The sequence below is a fragment of the Dipodomys merriami genome, unplaced genomic scaffold, assembly GCF_024711535.1.
Source record: "Dipodomys merriami isolate MVZ:Mamm:240054 unplaced genomic scaffold, mDipMer1.0.p SCAF_41, whole genome shotgun sequence".
NCBI lineage: Eukaryota > Metazoa > Chordata > Mammalia > Rodentia > Heteromyidae > Dipodomys > Dipodomys merriami.
Genome location: NW_027205715.1, coordinates 296,533 through 316,784, shown reverse-complemented (window position 1 = coordinate 316,784; position 20,252 = coordinate 296,533). Strand labels below are relative to the sequence as shown.

Sequence of the window (20,252 nt, the reverse complement as noted above, 5' to 3'; positions counted from 1 at the left end):
GGACTACAAACTAAGTTTTAGTTATTTATCTCATATAGTTAGACCCTGTCTCAAACATTAAAAATTCAGTTATTCAGTCATCTATCTGGAGATGGTTAAAAGAGGAAACTAAATTCTAAGTTTCTAAAAAAAACTAAAACCTTTAACTTTATAAGCCTTATATTCAAACAAAAACACTTATTTTAAAGTATAGTATATAAACCAGGTGCCAGTGGCTCATATTTGTAATCCTAGATACTTGGGAGACTGAAATTGGGAGGATCACAGTTCAAAGGCAACCCAGGAAGAAAGTTCACAGCATCCCTTCTCAATGAAAAACTATGTGTGGTGGGAGGGAGGGAGGGAGGGAGGGAGGAAGGGAGGGAGGGAGGGAGGGAGGGAGGGAGGGAGGGAGGGAGAAAGGAGAGAGAGAGAGAGAGAAAGAAAGAAAGAAAGAAAGAAAGAAAGAAAGAAAGAAAGAAAGAAAGAAAGAAAGAAAGAAAGAAGAAAGAAAGGAAGGAAGGAGGAAAGGAAGGGAAGGAAGGAAAGAGAAAGAGGGAGGGAAGGAGGGAGGGAGGGAAAGAAAGAGAAGGAAGAAAGGAAGGAAGGAAGGAAGGAGAGAGAGAAAGAAAGAAAAAGAAAGAAAGAAAGAGAGAGAGAGAAAGAAAGAAAGGAAAGGAAGAGAAAGGAAGGAAGGAAGAAAAAGAAAGAAAGAAGGGAAAGAGAGAAAGAGGGAGGGAGGGAAAGAAAGAAAGAGAGAAGGAAGGAAGGAGGGGAGGAAGGAGGAAGGAGGGAGGGAGGGAGGAAGGGAGGAAGGAAGGAAGGAAGGAAGGAAGGAAGGAAGGAAGGAAGGAAGGGAGGAAGGAAGGAAGGAAGGAAGGAAGGAAGGAAGCACGCAAGCTGCCAGGAAGCCTATGATGAATTGTGCACATCCAGGCATGCACCTGAGCATGAAGTGAGACTCTTGTCTCAAAAATAATGGGCAACAGTCAGGGTTGGAGGCATGGTGCAGTGGTAAGAGTGCCTGCCAAGTTTAAGGATCAAAGTTCATACCCCAGTACCACCCCCCCACACACACACACTATATACAAATTACATACTTAGATTTACAATATTAAATATACTTACTATTTATAGTATATATTTGCCATAATGTTGGAATAGAAGGGGGTAAAAGTCTGCGAAAAATAAAAGGGCTTGGTACAGTAACTCCTAGCTACTTGGGAAGGTCACAGCTCAAGGCCAGCCTGGGCAAAAAATTAGCTAGATCTTGTCTTGAACTACTGTGCTGGGTGGCAATGTGCCTTAGGTCCCAGCTTTATTGGAGTACGTAGATAGAAAAATGACAGTACAAGATGGCCAAAAATCATGAGATCCTACTTGAAAAGTAAAGCAAGGAAGGGCTAGACATAGCTTGAGTAGTGGAGTGCATGCTTAGATAAAAGAGGTCCTAAGTTCAAAAGTTCCAGTACTAAACAGAAAAAACAAAAGAAAGAATCATATGGAAATATGAAAAAGGGGATGTAGGTGTACCACAAATAAGCAATACTGAGTTCAGTCTCCAGTCTCCAGTGCACATGAGTACACATGCACACACACAGGCATGCATATGTACACACATGCACAGGAAATAAAATTGATAAAAAAGGGAGTTAAGAAATACGGAGCTGGTAATCCTAGCTACTCAGGAGGCTGAGATCTGAGGATCTAGGTTTGAAGCCAGCTGGGCAGCAAAGTCCCCGTGACTCTTATTTCCAATCAACCACTCAAAAACAGGAAGTAGAGCTGTGGATCAAAATGACAGAGTGCCAGCCTTGAGCCAAAGAGCTCAGGGACAGTGTCCAGCCCTTGAGTTCAAGCCCCAGAACCAACCCCCCCCCCCCAAAAAAAAGAAGAAGGATAAAATAAGAATATAGGTTGAGTAGCTGTTATTCAAATGCTTGGGACTAAAAGTGCTTTAGATTTGGGAGATTTTTGGATCTTGGATTATCATTAGTAAATGAACATTCTTAATCTGAAAACCTCAAATCTGAAACTGTTTTGGGGGAGAGCACTGCTAACTGAACTCAGGCCTGTGCATATTTGCATGCTACCACTGAGCTACCTCCCTATACTACATCTGAAATTTTTTGAACATATACAAATGAGTAACTCCACTGATTTACAAATCTACCCTAATTGTAAGGACTTAGAACTTCTAATTGGAACCACCCCAGAGTTGACAGAATTCTACTACAGTATTACTCAAATAGAAGCAGCATGTTAGCTTTTATTTTTTAAGTGTGTTTTCAACTAGGTGCCAGAGGTACACACCTGTAATTCTAGCTACTCAGGATTCTGAGATCTGGGATTAAGATTCAAAGCAAAACCCGGTAAACAAAGCCAAGAGATTCTTATGTCCAATTAACTAGCAAAATACCAGAAGAGGAAGTGTGGCTCAAGTGTCAGTCTTGAGCAAAAAAAAGTTCAGGAACAGTGCTCAGGACCTGAGTTCAAGCCACAGGACTAGAACACATGTGTGCACGTGCACGCACACACACACATACATACATAGACATACATACACACCTATTCTTTAAAAAAAAAACAACAGGGTCTCAATATGTAGTCCAAGTTTCCAAATGCTGGGATGAGAGTTGTAAACCACAATACCAGCTATAAATACTTTTTGTTGTTGGTGGTGGTTGTGGGGCTTGAACTCTGGGCCTGGGCACTGTCCCTCAGCTCTTAAGCTCAAGGCTTGTGGTCTACCACTTGAGCATTCCGGTAATTGGAGAGAAGAGTCTCACAGACTTTCTTGCCTGGGATGGCTTTGAACTGCGATCCTCAGATCTCAAACTCCTAAGTAGCTAGTAAGCCACCGGCACCCAGCTTATACTTTTTATTGTTTTTTTGTTTTTGTTTTTGTTTTTTGGGTCCGGTCATAGGGCTTGAACTCTGGGCCTGGGCACTGTCCCTCAGCTCTTCAGCTCAAGGCTAGCGCTCTACCACTTGAGCCACAGCGCCACTTCTGGCTTTTTTCTATTTGCTTATGTGGTACTGAGGAATCAAACCCAGCGCCTCAGGCATGCAAGGCAAGCGCTCTACCACTGAGCCACCCTCCCAGTCCCCCAGCTTATACTTTTTAATATTTGTTTTATATATCATAATTTGGGCTCTGACTAATATATTCCTTAGAGAAATTACACATTTTAACACACATTAAATGCATCCCAAGATGATTTTCATTACAATACTTGTGGCAGTTTAGGAGAAAAATACTACTTTACTTACAGAATTTATTCTGTGACAACAAAGAAATGAGATTAGTAAAATCTTTTTTGCCTCCAATAGTGTATCAGGCATGAAGTTTGTCAATGGTGTAAAATATTACCAACTTTGACATTATCTTTGCTACTCTGAGTTTTTAAATCTTTTCTTTACTATTTCATAAAACTTCTAAAACTGCTATTCAAGTCCTTAAACTTTGTGATATTTGCCTCTCTGTAGAGTGCTTACTCCTATTTTTAAGTGCCATGATAATATTATGAGAGTAGTTTTCAAATACACAAGTTCTCTGAGATTGTCAAATCTTTAGAATATATATGGCCCCTAGGAGTGAAACATAATGTAGAAATGTAGACTGTTCAAAAATCTTTGAAATAAAACCTACCTTTAAAATTAGGATTCACCAGTTCTTTACGATTGGAACACTGTATAGCATTTCCATAAACTAAATCTAAAGCACACAGCAGAAGATGGTAGGAATTGACCAAATCATCACTAATCATAGGAAAATTACCTGTGAGATTATAAAAGATTTAAAGGTTAAGTTACCATCAACTTTATACTTTAAAACAATTTATTCACTTAATTATAATGGTATTATACAACCCTGTACAAAGTTGACTCAAGGGTGGCATTAAATGTTGTGGCAAATTTGTAGTTTGAAATATTACTCTTACATTTAATAAATTTCTAAGAGTTGATAAGAACGAAACTATTAAAAGTGCTATACATTAATTCATATATTCATTAAAGAAGCATTTACTAAATATGTAATAGCAGACTAAACTTTATTATATTGGTCTAATCTTTGAAAATTCCCCACACACAATATTATAAATTATCTCAAAGTGTAAAAAAATTCATTTTACATGAAAACATTTTCTGCCATAAAAATTACTGGAAAGTCATAAAGAGCTGAAAAATGATTCATATAATTGTTTTTCTCACACATTTACATTTAAAAAGGCCAAAAACTTAATCAGAGCCTCAATGGTTGTTGTTTTTTGTTTTTTAGTGTGAGTCCCATAGGGCTTGAGCCATTAGTCTAGACTGAGCCTGGATCAAATTATTATAAACTGAATTAGTAAGATAAAATTCAACCACTGAGATCATTGCATACACACACACACAAAAATATGTCAAGTTCTGCTCTTTCTGTTAATGAACTATAACCAAAATAAGGACAATAAAATTATTTTAAGCAGCTGGGTACCAGAGGCTCCTGTCTGTAATCTTAGCTACTTAGGAAGCTGGTATCTAAGGAATGAGGTTCAAAGCCAGCCTGGGCAGGAAAATCCTAGAGACTTTTATCTCCAATTAAGCATGAAAAAGGCCAGAAATGACACTATGGCCCAAGTGGTAGAATGCTAACCTTGAGCAAAAAGAGCTCAGGGACAGTGCCTAGGCCTAGAGTTCAAATCTCAGGACACACACACACACGCACGCACGCACGCAAGCACATATGCACGCACAATTTTAAGTTTATATAGTACCAAATGCATATACATACAAAACAGATATAATATACACTTCTAAATACACACACACACACAGAGATCTCTTTAAAACAAATCCTAGAAGCCAGGGTACCTGCCCAATACAATCATATGAAATGATTACTATAATATGTAATATCATCATGCAAGCTAAACTTGTGGTAGCCACTATAATGTTATATATTCGTCTTCCTTTATTCCATACCACTGATCCTGTCACTATTTTATTTATGTTTTACTTTTGCTGAAGACTGAACTGAGGGCTCATGGAATACTAAAGCAAATACTATACCACTTGAGCCACATCTCCAACCTAACATGTTTCCAAGCTAGGCACTCTGCTAATATTTGTAATCACAGCTACTCAGGACTTTTTTCAGCCCAGGGTCTCAAAAATAAGCTGGGCATCATGGTGCACACCGATAATTCCAGTTATTCGGGAGGCAGAGATACCAGAATTGTGGTGTAAGCAGTCTGGAGCAAAGTCACAAGACTTGATGTGAAAAACAAACTAAAACCAAAAGGACTTGGGGACATGGGTTAAGTGACAGTACTGACCTAGCAAGTGAGTGGCACTGAGTTCAATCTGCATGACCAAAAAGAGGAAGGGAAGGGAGAAAAGGAAAAAGAAGGGAGAGAAAGCTGTCAAGTATAATAGAAAGCATACTCAACAGCTCATATTTCTTATATTTCTTATAAATCACAAACATAGCTCAAAGAAAGGATGACTCTCACTTAACTAGTTAAAGAGGACCAGCTATATGTAAAACACACCTAGAAATCAATGGCATGACACATCCTTGCCAGAAGCCTTTACAATCAACATGAAACCAAGATCCAAGAGATATGGGTTCAAATCCTAGCTCTGCTTCTGTTTTACAAGTCTAATCTTCGAGTTAGCTGAAATACTACATCTAGTGGTAAGAATCTCTTCTATGTAATACTCCCTTTTACATGATCTCTCTCTCTCTCTCTGTCTCTCTCTCTTTTTTGGTAGCGGGGCTTAAACTCAGGGCCTGGTGTCCTTTAGCTTTTTCAAGCTCTATGTCTTGAGCTCTACTTTTAGCTTTTTGCTGGTTGACCAGTCTCAGACTTTCCTGCCCAGAATGGCTTCAAACCACGATCCTCAGATCTCAGCTATCAGAGTAGCTAGGATAATAGGTATGAGCCACTGGCACCCAACTTCACAGTTTCTTTTTTTGAAGTTTCTGTTTATTTTGGTCAACAGAGGCCCAAAATATTAAGTGGAAATTTTCAGAAATACTTGAGGTTTTTGTTTTTAATGTGTTTATGTGCTGGTTCTCGGACTTGAGCTCAGGGCCTCAGAGTCTTATTTGGTTTTCCCTCAGGACTAGTGATCTGCCTCTTGCACCACACCTCCACTTCTGGCTTTTTGCCGGTTAAAGAGTCTCATCCTTGTCTACTTGGGTTAGTTCTGAAGCAAGATTCTCAGATCTCAGCCTCCTGAGCAGCTAAGATTAAAGGGGTAGAACACCAGCACCCAGCACAACCTCTAAATTTTAAACTGCATGATGAAATCTCTCAGTGCTCTGTTGTCTGGCTCTTGGCTCTATCTTGCCTGAGATACGAATCATCTGTGTTTAGTTTTTTCATGTTATGTGTGTCACCCATCCATTAGTCACTTAGGAACCATCTTGGTTATCTGATCTACTGTCACAAGTAACCCTCAATTTATTAAGTAATCACACCACACAAATATAGCATGCAAACAAATTGGATATGCTAAAGAAAAGCCCTAAAGAACTTCCTTTAATTAAAAAAGTACAAGTTTTTACTAAAAAGAAAATTGCATCCTGAGGTTACTAAGATCTAGAATATAGTAAGTTATTTTGAGACCAAGAGATCATATATAAAATATATTACTAAATTTTTTCTATTATCAAGTTCTACACTTGTGAAATTCCTTCTAGCTCCAGACATATTGTTTTCAACTCCACATTTTACAGCATTATTTAGTGGCAAAAGTATACTGCATAGACTACAGAAAAAGCTATAATCAGTAACTGGTATAACTATACTTTCTTTCCCCCTTTAGATGCTAAGAACTATTCCTACATAGAAATACTAAAGACTAAAGTACTAGAGAGTATTTCAGTTAATGCATATCTTAGACATATTGAATGAGAAAAACTGTGTCCAAGGCATTTGATTATATAGAAAGTAACTTGAAATCCCCCCTCAACTAATAGCCTGATTAATAAATGGACAAAGGAGCTAAATAGAGACTTCTCAAAGAAGCAAGCATGGCCAATAAGCATATGAGGAAATGATCAACATTTCTGGCCATAAAGATATGTAAATCAAAATAACACTGAGATTCCAGCTTACCCTAGTAGGACTGGCCAGCACTGAGACTATGGACAATAGCAAATGTTGGTAGGTATGTGGGATAAAAGGAACCATTACATTATTGTAGGAATGTAAACTAGTACAACCGGTCTTTGGTGATTTCTCAAAAAACTAAACATAAAATTACCTACCCAACACATTACAAGTCAGTGTATAGTAAAGACACCTACACATCCACGTTCATAATAGCCAAGTTGTGAGAACAGCCCAGATGTTTTACAATAGATAGCAGATCAAAAAAATGTGGTACATATGTACAATGGAGTTATTCATCTATTAGAAAGACTATTAGGGACAAATGACTCATTTTCACTCATATGTGGAAGCTAGGGCTATAAAATAAAAACATGCATGATAACATATACAAAGCTCTATGCATATACACACAAACTAACAAAAGGAATGTATATTTAGGGAAGGAGTGCAAAGGTGTAACTTTTCCTACACAATTAATGAACTGTTGATCAAAATGAATACCAGGAAGAGGAAAAATGTTTTGTGGGTGAGGGGAGGGGGAAGAAGCAAAAAATGAAGGAAGAAAGGTTGGCAAATGCAGTCATGACATTCAATGTACATTATATAAAAATTGAACTATGTAACTTGAGGGTAAGAATAGTAGAGAGAAAAATGGGGGAGAAGAATGGAAGGGGTGACTTCAATCAAGATTCATTATATTCATAACCTGACTTATGAAATTGTAACCTCTTTGTATAATTATTTAATATAATTTTTTTAATGTTTTGTGTTTTTTTTTTAAAGTAGGGGCTGGGAAGGTGGCTCAGTGATAGAGTAATTGCCTTGCATGCCTGAGGCCCTAGGTTCGATTCCTCAGCACCTCATAAGCAGAAAAAGCCAGAAGTGGCACTGTGGCTTAAGTGGTAGAGTGCTAGCCTTGTGCTGAAGAGCTGAAGGATAGCGTCCAGACCTAGATTTCAGGACCCATGACCAAAAAAAAAGTAATCTGAGCGTTTCTTAAGATAATCAGTCATGACTAAGACATGTCAGTCCCACTCAGTTGAATGAGACATGTCTCATTAAAAAAAAAACAAAACCCAACACTGAAAATACAACTTAATAACAGAATAAGGTGACTTCAGTTCATAATTCAGAAGAATAGCTTTGGGTCAATAGGTTGTTGACTAAGAATAAAATTAAAGGATTTCCCATTTAGTAAGAGAAGATTTGGATATTATGGAATTCAAAAGACTTTTCACTTAAAGCATCTGAGGGTCAGGCACTAGAGGCTCATGTCTATAATCTTAGCTACTCAGGAGTTTGAGATCTGAGGATCACAGTTTGAAGCCAGCCCAGGCAGAGATGTCCATGAAACTCTTATCTCCAATTAATCACCAAAAAGTTGAGCTATAGCTCAAATGGAAGAGTACCATATTTGAGCACAAAAGCTGAGGAACAGTGCCCAGACCCTAGGTTTAAGCCCCAGGTCCAGCATCAAAAACTAAAGTAAAAAAAAAAAAAATCTAAGGTAAAAACCCTTGAGAAATTTTCAGTGAGGATCTCTTCCAGATATGTATTACAGGTTGGTAAAATAATATCTGAAAATTTAAGTGAACTAATTAAAATCTAAACATTACTTTTTCTTACCTTTTGCATATATAAAAAGCACCCAACAAAAATGGAAAATTTCAGACACGGTACAGGGCTGTCGCCTTTGGGGAAGGAAAAAAAAGTTATGAGACAAACAGAAGAATTTAGAAAAAGACATCCCAAGTGATTGTAAGTCAGGTGTAAAACAAAGCTCATACAAGAGGAGTAATACCATATTCAGCTTCCTGGGGGATGTGTAAGAAATTCTGACCCAACCATATACTGGAAGAAAATAGTGGGGAGCCAGAGCAAGAACTCATGACAGAAAGAAAACAATTCTGAAGATTATTTAAACTTTTTGAAGTCAAGATATGTAAGGCAGAAAATAAAAACAATAGGTTTTTTTGATGAGATTAGCATAGCTAATCCTGCTTTGAGACCCCTGTGGATAGCTAGATATTTCTCCATTTCCTCCCCTATCACTGCTGAGCAAGTGTTAGACCTCTCCTCTAAATACATTCTAGACTAAGTCAAAGCACAAAAGGTCTTTTTAATGAAAACTCTTGCCTACCTATATCCATTACACTTCCACATATTAAGAGTACCTGTTGTGGGCTGGGAATGTGGCTCAGTGGTAGAGTGCTTGCATAGCATGCATGAAGCCCTGGTTTCGATTCCTCAGTACCACATAAACAGAAAAAGCTGGAAGTGGCTCCATGGCTCAAGTGATAGAATGCTAGCCTTGAGCTGAAGAGCTCAGGGACAGTACCCAGGCCCAGAGTTCAAGCCCTATGACTGGCAAAAAAAAAAAAAAAATACCTGTTGCATTTTGCTGTTTACCACTTTAAGCTTGGCTTTCCTGCCAACATCTCTTCCATTGTTTGGACAGGCCATCTGTGATCTCCACATAACATCAGTCTTATGCTAACAAGGACCCAAGAAGAGCTAAGTACCCCAGAGAAGATCAAGAGACTAGCTTCAGTTCCAGAGCTATCATTAACTAGGTACAGTTGCCTTCTCTGGGCCTTCATCCATCCATAGACTATTCTAAACTGGGTAAAGTGGCTCACACCTGTAATCATAGCTACTTAAAAAAGATGTGATTGAGAGATTTGAGAAAAAAGTTAACAAGACCCTCGTTCATCTCCAACAACAGCTAGATGTAAGAGTGCATGCCTATCACCACAAACTTTGCAAAGCTGAAATCAGTGGAACTGTGGTTCCAGGATAGTATAAGCAAAAAAATTCTTGACTCTTATCTCACCAGAAAAATCTTTTTTTTTTTTTTTTTTTTTTTTGCCGGTCATGGGGCCTTAACTCTGGGTCTGGGCGCTGTCCCTCAGCTCTTCAGCTCAAGGCTAGTGCTCTACCACTGAGCCACAGCGCCACTTCCGGCTTTTTCTGTTTATGTGGTGCTGAGGAATCGAACCCAGGGCCTCATGCTTGCAAGGCATGCACTCTACCGCTGAGCTACCTTCCCAGCCCCAGAAAAATCTTTGTGCTGAGGTATACATCTGTCATCTCAGTTATGATGGGAATCATACATAGTCAAAGCCCAGTCCAGGCCTGCTTAAAATCAGAGCAAAAAGGGCAGAGGTTTGGCTTAGTACAGTACCAGCCTAGCAAGTGCTTAGTTCTGAGTTCAAACCCTTACTGCCAAAACAAAGGGGAAAAAAAAACAGAGATAGAGATTCTGCTTGAGTATTATACTCTAATTTACTAATTCATGGCAAAGATTAAATGTGAGAACTCTGCTTCAAAGAGTAGCCTCCTTAATATAGTACATGATAAACTATTTCTGGTTTTGATTATTCTCAAGATAAAATTTTAATTTTTAGCTTGCAACACTTAAGCTACTCTAAATTCTAGCTCATTGTAACTTAAAGAACCCTGGAAAAAACTGGACTAATTTACTTGTTCTAAAAGCTCTTCTTGCTCTGATGCTTCTGTGTCATATCTCGCAATTTCCTCTACATAGAAGGCTCTATTATCTCCAAATTCACCTGTCAAAATCAGACCCATCCTTCAATACCTGCCTCTACTTATTCCATGTAACCTTATTTGACTGGCTCATCCAGATATAGCTATTATCAATTGCATTCATGTGCTTTTATAATCTGTTGTACTGAACAAACTTGAATTCTTTATAGAACTTGCCTCCTCTCCACATTTTAGTCTCAGCTCTCAAAAGACAGTTTGTGGTTTTTTTGTTTTTAAACATCTGTTGTTCTGCATAATATCTAAGAAGTACTTCCTGTGGGTAAGGGCTCAATAAATACTCAAGATACAAACTTCCAAATGATAGTGTGAAAGAGACAGTATATGGTCATGGTAAAGCATATGGCTATTACAGCTGGACTACTTTAGTTCCAAAAACAGCTCCATGCTTTCCAGTTATATCAATTGGTTGACCTTAACTTAAAACTCACAGGGGCTTATTTTTACTTAACCTCCTAGAAGCTTATTTCCCCCATCTGTAACTAAAGTCTCAGCCTCATAAGGTTGTCATAAGGATTAACTGAGATAACAGAAGAGTTCTGGACCCAAAAATGAACACATAGTAAATGTCATAAATTGTTAGTAATACTGTTAGAAGCAAATGCTAATAAAAATTAGAATAAGCCAGTGTGGTTGTGTATGTCTACAATCTCAGCACACAGAAGGTTGAAGTAGGAAGATCACAAGTTGGAGACCAAGCTGGGCTGCATGGCAAGATTTTGTCTAAAAGAAAAAAAAGAAAAAGAAACAAGCAAAAACCTACAAAATAATACAGAGTTATACGTGTAGCTCAGTGGTAGAGCATTCTTGGCAGACACAAAGCCCTGGGTTTGACATGTAGCATCAAAAAGGGGGAGAGAGGTAAAATAGAATGACAAATACTAAATTTTTAAAGTAATTTTACAGTTCCTTATTAGAATTTCCTAATCAATATAAAACAAGTACAATATATAATCATTTTCTAGACATTCCAAAGAAAATAGATATTCTGTATCTCTAAATAATCACACTAAGCTGGGTGCTGATGGTTCATGCCTGTAATCAAGTAAATTTGAGGATCACAGTTCAAAGCCAGCCTGAGCGGGAAAGTCTGTAAGACTTTCTTTTTTTTTCCTAGGTGGTGGGGCTTGAACTCTGGGCCTGGGTGCTATCCCTCAGCTCTTCAGCTCAAGGCCAGCACTCTACCACTTGAACCACAGTGCCACTTCCAGTTTTCTGGTAGTTAACTGGAGAAAAGAGTCTCGTGGACTTTGCTGCCCATGCTAGCTTTGAACCATGATCCTCAGATCTCAGCCTCCTGAGTAGCTAGGATTACAGGTGTGAGCACCCAGTGCCCAGCTTTATGACTCTTATCTCAGATAAATTACTCAGAAAAAGTTGAGGGGCTGGGAAGGTGGCTCAGTGGTAGAGTGCTTGCCTTGCATGCATGAGGCCCTGGGTTCGATTCCTCAGTACCACATACACAGAAAAAGCTGGAAGTGGGTGCTATGGCTCAAGTGGTAAAGTGCTAGCCTTGAGCTGAAGAGCTCAGAACAGTGCCCAGGCCCAGAGTTCAAGCTCCATGACCAGCAAAAAAAAAAAAAAAAAAAGTTGAAAGTGGTGTTGTGGCTCAAATAATAGAGAGCTAGCCTTGAGCAGAAGCAGCTCAGGCTCTGAGTTCAAGTCTCAGAACTGGTCCTCCTCACCCCCCCAAAAAAAGGTCACACTAGCTGAGAATCAAAACAAATGTTGTGTCCAAAATTTAGAATGCTTAATTGTAAATCCTCAGCTCACCAAAATTTCAAATAAGTTGCAACAATTACTTCCACATTAGTGCACACTATATAAAAATATGAATGTTTTGCTAATATCTACTATATATTTTATGATATATGAATATTTATATAATACTTACCATACTATATATATTATATATGTACTGGGGCCTAGTCAGGCCCCAGTAATAATATATATATATTATATATGTCAGGGCCTGGTGCTGTCCACTTAGCTTTATCACTCAAGGCTGATACTCTACTACCTGAGTATCCAGTTTCTTTGTTTTGGGGGAGGGTTGTTTAGTGATTAAGGATAAAACTCACACAGACTTTCCTGCCCAGGCTGTTTTCAAACCATGACCCTCAGAGATCGCAAGCTTTCTAAATAGTCAGGATAACAGGACTGAACCATTACCACCAAGCTTATTATTATTTTTTTTTTTTTTGTGGGGCTTGAACTCTGGGCTTGGGTGCTGACCCTCAGCTCTTCAGCTCAAAGCAAGCACTCTACCACTTGAGCTATAGCACCACTTCCGGTTTTTCTGAGTGCTTATTGGAGATAAGAGTTTCACGGAGCTTCCTGCCCAGGCTGGCTTTGAACTGCAATCCTCAGATCTCAGCCTCCTGAGTAGCTAGGATTACAGGCGTGAGCCACTGGCGCCTGGCCATATTTTATGTTTATACTTACTGTAAACATCATCCACAATTTGAGAAACTTTTATATTAAAAAAAACTAATATTATAAGTCACATAATTTTAAATCTTTCCCTATACTTTGTTTATCAACACTTTTCCTGTGTTCTTTTAAGAAAAATTTCCATGCTTTATGAAAAAACTTTCATGTTAAAGGAGGAAAACTTATATGCCATAATTCCCCTCAGTTATAAGGAAAGATAGACAGGCACTAAGCCAGAAAGTGTTACTCTTTGCAGACCTATCAAAAAGAACAAATTCTTAACACTTTCAGTTTTCATATCCTCCCTTGATCCCGTTTCTCTACTCTCAACTATATATATATCAAAATGCATAGAGATATTACTCGTTTTTGAAATAGAAATCAAGTAATAGTCTATGTAGTCAGTAGTAGAAAACATAGTGGTCAATATGTGTCTGGTCCAAGATTATTAAGAGAAAAGTCATGGGGAAAAAGATTACTTATGAAATCCTGTCACTTTTTGGAGACTATAAAAAACCTTGAGATATGAAAACTGCAGCACAGAAAGGTGTATTCTTAAATAACAAATATAAAACATACCTCTGTTTTCTTCCTCTTTGATGACGAGGTTGCTCCTCTTGGGGATATTTGAAAATATCTTGAAAAATTGGTTCATATTTCTTAAAAATTACAGCTGAAACAGTAAAGTTTCTTTCCAATCTCTCGGTCCGTTCTCTGAAATGTGGGGGTAGATTTGCCATATCTTCCCACTTCTTCATCTTGTTAAAAAATTCAATTAAGCTGACAGTAAAGATTTTAAAAAATAGTATTTTTCAGAACATAAAGTATATCAATATATGTAAATTAAATAAAAATTAACTCATTAAATTATATTACATTTAGAGAGTTATATAAAACCACAACTCATTTCTTTGACTAGCTTACTACAAACTAGCTTACTACTCGATCTTCCCTTTTGTTTATAGATTAGCTGAGGGTTTTTTTTTTTTTTTTTATTACAGGGTGTGTGTTTATGTGTATATGTGTGTTTATTTTTGTTATGGGGAGTGTGTTTGTGTATGGTTTTTTTATTATGGGTGTGTGTGTATGCACGCGCGCACACATGTGCACATGCATGCATACCAATCTTTTAGGCTTGAACTCAGAGGCTGGGTGCTGTCCCTGAGCTGTTTTTGATCAAGGCTAGCAGCTCTAGCACTTGAGCCACACACAATTCCACTTCCAGATTTTTTTTTTATATTGGTACTTTATTGGAGGTAAGAATCTCATGCATTTTCCTGCCCAGGCTGACTTCGAACCATGATCCTCATATCTGAATCTCCTGAGTAGTTAGGAATATAGGCATGAGCCACCAGCACCTGGAAGTACCATGAAATATTTTTTAAAGACAAAGTAAAATTAGTAGCTCAGTGGTAGAATGCCTGCCTAGCAAAACCAAGGCCCTGAGCTCCATCCCCACCCCTGAAGAGCCGGCTAGAGGAAACAACACAAGAACCAACATAGACATACCCAGCTTCCAGGGCTAACAAATATTAAGATAGGGATAAAAACTGCCAGGCTTGCTTTAAATTCTTTTAAGAGCTAAAATATTATTGAAACAGCCAAAATTCTTACTAGGACTCCTCCCTAATACCATTCTCTACTCTTCTCCCCAAAGATAATCATCATTCTAAAGTTAGATTCCTTTCCATCTTTGTTTTCCTACTTACTAGACACACAGAACCATGTTGTATGTGCTTTCACATTTTATATAAAATACAGTATACTGCAAGCAGCATTCTGAAACTGCTACTTACAATGTTTCTGAGGTTCATTAATGTTGCTACATGTGGATCTGACTTCTTGATTTTCTAAAAACATTCCTTCCTATGAATATACCATTTTTTGGGCATTCATTTAATCGTATAGGTTGTTTCTAATTTTTATGGCAAAAAACATTAAACAAATCATCATATATGCATGTAGGAGTTTCTTTAGGGATTACCCCAAGTGGAGAATGTGACCTTCATTTTACTACACACTCCATATATTTTTTTTTGGGGGGGGTGGGGGGGGTCTGGTCATGGGGCCTGAACTCTGGGCCTGGGTGCTATCCCTCAGCTCTTCAGCTCAAGGCTAGCGCTCTACCACTTGAGCCACAGCACCACTTCCAGCTTTTTTCTTTTTTGCTTATGTGATGCTGAGGAATCGAACCCAGGGCCTCATGCATGCAAGGCAAGTGCTCTACCACTGAGCCACCTTCCCAGCCCCTCCATATATGTTAAGACACAAGTCCTGTGGGTACACATCTAAGCATAATACCATTTATTTGGTATTTCATTTACCTTTTCAACAGAGTACCAAAAAAGTTTCTCAATATCTTTAAGTTTATCCCAATATTATATAGTAAGTTAGAACCATTAAAATTAATTCTTCTAAAACAATGCCTAATAACTACAATACAAATATTTTATCCAATTAGTAAAATATGACTATCAACTTTGAGGTGCAAAGGAAAATCAAGATATAGCTTAAAACTCAGCAATCCATAAGTACAAATCCTCAGAAAACAATTAACAGAGAATAACTGTTTCATTACAACTATGACTTCTGAGCTTTTTTTTTTTTTTTTTTTTATCATATCCACACTTCATTTTTAAAACTGTAAAATAGTTACCTCTGTTCTGAACAGCGCAGGATTCTAGTTAAAGACACATAGTTTCCTTCAACTGTCCCTTTGCTTACAGTGGGAACAGATTTTCTGCAAGCCACATATAAGGCACATGCTAACCAATGAAGATCATTTCCCTGTAAAAAAAAAAAAAGAGTTTTAGCTAAGGCACTCTATGCTTCAGTATAAAAATTCTTTATGTTTCAACTGAAAGTGTTTATATGTTTATGGGGTACTGTTTTCCAATGATGGCCCTGCCCTACATGCTCTTCATACAATGTGACACTGACATTCTTCTGTGGGAAGTGTTCCCTCACCTTGAAGGTGGGCAGGGCCTGAGTCCTCTTACAGTGGGTGACCACCACACCTATTAACATAGATAGAAGTGATGTTATATAATTCAACAATCACAGATTCCATCTGGCTCTTTCAGGTCATGTCCTTTGGAATTCCTAAACCCACCTGTAAAAACTCTGGCTGCCTTTACCTACCATTTTGGAGACAGATCCTTTGGAGTGGTCAGTTATATACAGACATCCCAAAAGCCCCAACTGTGCCAGTCCCCAGCTGCTCAAGTCTTTCAGGTTAGGAATCAGAAATTGTAAGGCAGAAACATGGCATCCTCATTGTGCCCTGTCTGAATTTCTGACCCACAGAATTTGTGGGCAAAACAAAATATTGTTTTATGTCACTTAGGATAATTTGGTTCACGACTATACTGTAATATTGTTACTTACAAATTTTTACATTTTTGCTTAAAATCTAGAACACTAGAAGTAGATACAAAATTTAGTTTGAGCCGGGCGCTGGTGGCTCACGCCTGTAATCCTAGCTACTCAGGAGGCTGAGATCTGAGGATTGCGGTTCAAAGCCAGCCCGGGCAAGAAAGACTGTGAGACTCCTATCTCCAATAAACCACCAGAAAACCGGAAGTGGCGCTGTAGCTCAAGTGGTAGAGCACTGGCCTTGAGCTGAAGAGCTGAGGGACAACGCCCAGGCCCAGAGTTCAAGCCCCACGACCGACAAAAAAAAAAAAAAATTTAGTTTGAATGTACATTCTTGCCACTAACTTTACACTTCATCAAAACACACTGTAAGTGTTAAATTGAAGGGAAGTAGTATATCTTATTATGCTGGTTTAAATTAAAAATAGAAATTGGGGGCTGGGAAGGTGGCTCAGTGGTAGAGCGCTTGCCTTGCATGCCTGAGGCCCTGGGTTCGATTCCTCAGCACCACATAAAGAAAAAAGCCGGAAGTGGCACTGTGGCTCAAGTGGAAGAGCGTTAGCCTTGAGCTGAAGAGCTGAGGAACAGCGCCCAGGCCCAGAGTTCAGGCCCCATGACCGAACCCAAAAAATAAATAAATAAATAAAAAATAAAAATAGAAATTGGAAAGTCTCTATTGTTTACTTTCATATACATTAGCTCAAAACACAATTATAGTATAATATACTTTTCTATTAAAAAATAAAGGAAAATGATTTTATAAATTTGTGTATGTGATGCTAAAGATTTACACATGCTAAGCAAGCATTCTACCACTACAGCTACATCTTCAGTCCCATGGTTTTATAATATTCTTCCCTTGCTTTTTGTATTGAATTGTTCTGACCTTTGACAATGCGAGGAAACTGAACTCAGAGCCCCAATTCACTAGGCAAATGGTCTACCCCATAAGCCATACTCAGTCCTCATTTACAAGATCTCACAATAAATTTAGCTTCATAACTATTCTGTTTCTTTTTTTTTTTTGGGTCTGGTCGGGGGGACTGAACTCTGGGCCTGGGCACTGTCCCTTAGCTCTTCAGCTCAAGGCTAGCACTCTACCACTTGAGCACCACTTCCGAATTTTTTTTTTTCTTTTTGCTTATGTGGTGCTGAGGAATCGAACCCAGGGCCTCATGCATGCAAGGCAAGCGCTCTACCACTGAGCCACCTTCCCAGCCCACCTATTCTGTTTCTTTACTATACATGCAGATCTCTGAGGAAATATAGTCACAACATTATCTTGTATTTTAATAAATGGTCCAAAGAAGATGATCTATTATGGTCTATTTTGGTTGTAGAGAATTTTCAACTAAAAAGGAAGAAAAAAATTAGTCTTGTATATGAGAATTTAATAGTGCTTGCAGGACAAATGGAATGGTAGAGGGATATATAAAGTAATCTGTACTAAAGAGGTTATAGACAACAGAAGAGTACACTCTAGGCTTATTTTAATCCTAAAAAAGTGTTAAGTCCATATGCTAAAAATAAGCACCCTCAAAAATACAACTCATGACTACACAACCTATAATGTCAAGCAGATCAGTTGAAAAGTCTGCCATACACTAGGGTTTAACACCAGGAGCTAATTATTTAGTTTTAGAGAGTTCATTTTGCAAGGCCTGAGAGCATTTACTTAATTTTGTACTTTCTTTGCTTTATTCTTGAGCTGCAAGAATAAAACAAAGAAAATACAAAATTTCAAAAGATTCAATTCTATTACCAGTATGAAGAGTTAAACATACTGTGTGCTTTATTTTGTATTTCATACTTCCAGGAGACTGCCAGGCCACACTGACAAGCTCCCTGTTTATCCCTAGCACCTATAATAATACTATGGCAAATAATAAGCTCTCAGAAAAATATTTGATAAATGAACAAATATTCATGCATTTGTTGAGTTCATGAGGCTAAGAAGCTGAGACTAAAGTCTCACTAATCAGTAAAATCAAGTAATGAAATACATTTCCAAAAATAAGTTACTATCTATTATTTAATCACTTGCTGTATAACAACAGCTCTAAGACGAAATATTTCAACCATATGATGATTGGAATAATTTATAGGATCTTGTTTTTGTTTTTTGGTCGGTCGAGGGGCTTGAACTCTCGACCTGGGCGCTGTCCCTGAGCTCCTCAGCTCAAGGCTATCACTCTACCACTTAAGCCACAGTGCCACTTCCGGTTTTCTGGTGGTTATTTGGAGATAAGAGTCTCACAGACGTTCCTGTCTGGGCTGGCTTTGAATCGCGATCCTCTTGAGCTAGGATTACACATGTGAGCCACCAGCACCTGATTTATAGGTTCTTATTGATGACAAACAGAGCTTGTGTGGAGGTACAAAATGCCTTTCAAGCTGAAAGAGTCCTTCTCTTTGCCGGACTAACGGAAACCAGAGAGATCTGAGAGGAATGAATTGGACCTCTTAGCGTTCTCAGCCTAAGAACAAGCTTTGTGTGCAGACAACTACACTTTCCCTTACCTGTTCAAAGTCACATGGCTCTGTTAAGATTCTAAAGCCATCATATCACTGTCTTTATTTTATAGATATCACAATGGGGAGAGGAAACCAGTAAATGAATTGAAATCTATTTATATATGAATAGACTAATAGGCTGAAAAATATCTAATCAGCGGATGCACATAAACACTGTGTTATAGTTAACACCTTCACATCTTGAGCCGTTTTGTCCTACTTTCCTTATGTTTTCTAAGTACTTGAGAAAAATCAAATGGCCGGTAAATGTTTAAAAGCTGCAACGCCCGGGCAACCAAACAGCTGATAAACAGAAAGGACTTCCGTGTCGGTTCCCATTGGCCCACGGAGGGGAGGTGCCTGCGGAGTTGACAGGCACTGGCTAGAAGGGCCTTCGCTCCCCTTCCCCCTTCTCCCCCCTCCCCCCCGCTCCCCCCCTAAGGTCCGATGAAGCCCGGTGGGAAGAAAGACACCCAACCAACCGGTGTCACCACGAAACCCGAAAGGTCGTTCAGACAGACGCGGCCCCAATGGCCACCAACCAAGGAGGAAGGATCGGTCTGGGTTTGTTTACAACCTAACTAAACACACCTCTCGACGCCAGGCGTCGGCGCTCGGGGACGCGAGGTCTGGGCAGAGGCACCGGCGGGGTTGCCCACAGCTGAAGGGGGAGAGCTCCGAGGCGCCGCCGGCCCCACTCCTCCGCGGGTCGACCCCGAGCACCTGTCCCCGGACCCCCGCGGGGCGGGGCGGGGCGGGGCCCACGGGCTGCGCACACCTTTTTTGTGTTTGGTCGGTTTGCCCTCTCAAGCAACCCCCCCGCCGCAAGCCCGAACGGGAAGCGATGGGGCAGCGCTCGCCGCCGCCGGCCGGGCCCCGCGCCCTCCGGGCCCCCGCGGCCCCCGCTTCCGCGGCGCACCGCGCTGACTAGGCCCGACGGCCCCTCCCGGCCCCCCGCGCTCACCTCCAGCGTATAGCTCTCGCTCATGCTCCGGTAGCTGTCCCAGGCCTCGGCCCGCGCCGCCTCGTCCATGTTGAGGCTGCAGCACAGCTCGTCGAACCGCTGCTGGACCTGAGGGGTCGGGGACCCCGCCGGCTGCGCGGCGTCCTCGGCCTCCCCGTCCTCGTCCTCCTCCTCTTCCGAGGCTGCTGCCGCCGCCGGAGGAGGAGGCAGGGGTGGCGGCGACTGGTCCCCTCCAGACGGCATGGCACCACCCTGGGCTGCCGGTCCTCAAGTGTGACGAGGGCCCGGGCCCTCAGCCATTCAAACCGTGA

The 20,252-nt window shown here is 39.8% G+C and overlaps 1 protein-coding gene across 2 annotated transcripts in view; it reads right to left on the bottom strand.

The window, feature by feature from the left end:
* The window catches only part of Rbl2 (RB transcriptional corepressor like 2), a 66,607-nt gene extending 46,355 nt beyond the window's left edge, over positions 1-20,252 (bottom strand). Inside the window, exons 1-5 of one of the 2 annotated variants that reach the window (XM_069992302.1) lie at positions 19,942-20,252; positions 15,745-15,875; positions 13,668-13,868; positions 8,715-8,779; positions 3,632-3,760 (exon numbers count right to left, since the gene is read on the bottom strand). In XM_069992302.1, coding sequence (XP_069848403.1) covers positions 3,632-3,760; positions 8,715-8,779; positions 13,668-13,868; positions 15,745-15,875; positions 19,942-20,184 — 769 coding nt within the window. In that variant the 5' untranslated portion in view covers positions 20,185-20,252. The remainder of the gene's footprint in view (positions 1-3,631; positions 3,761-8,714; positions 8,780-13,667; positions 13,869-15,744; positions 15,876-19,941) is intronic. The other variant, XM_069992301.1, reaches the window with a different exon arrangement.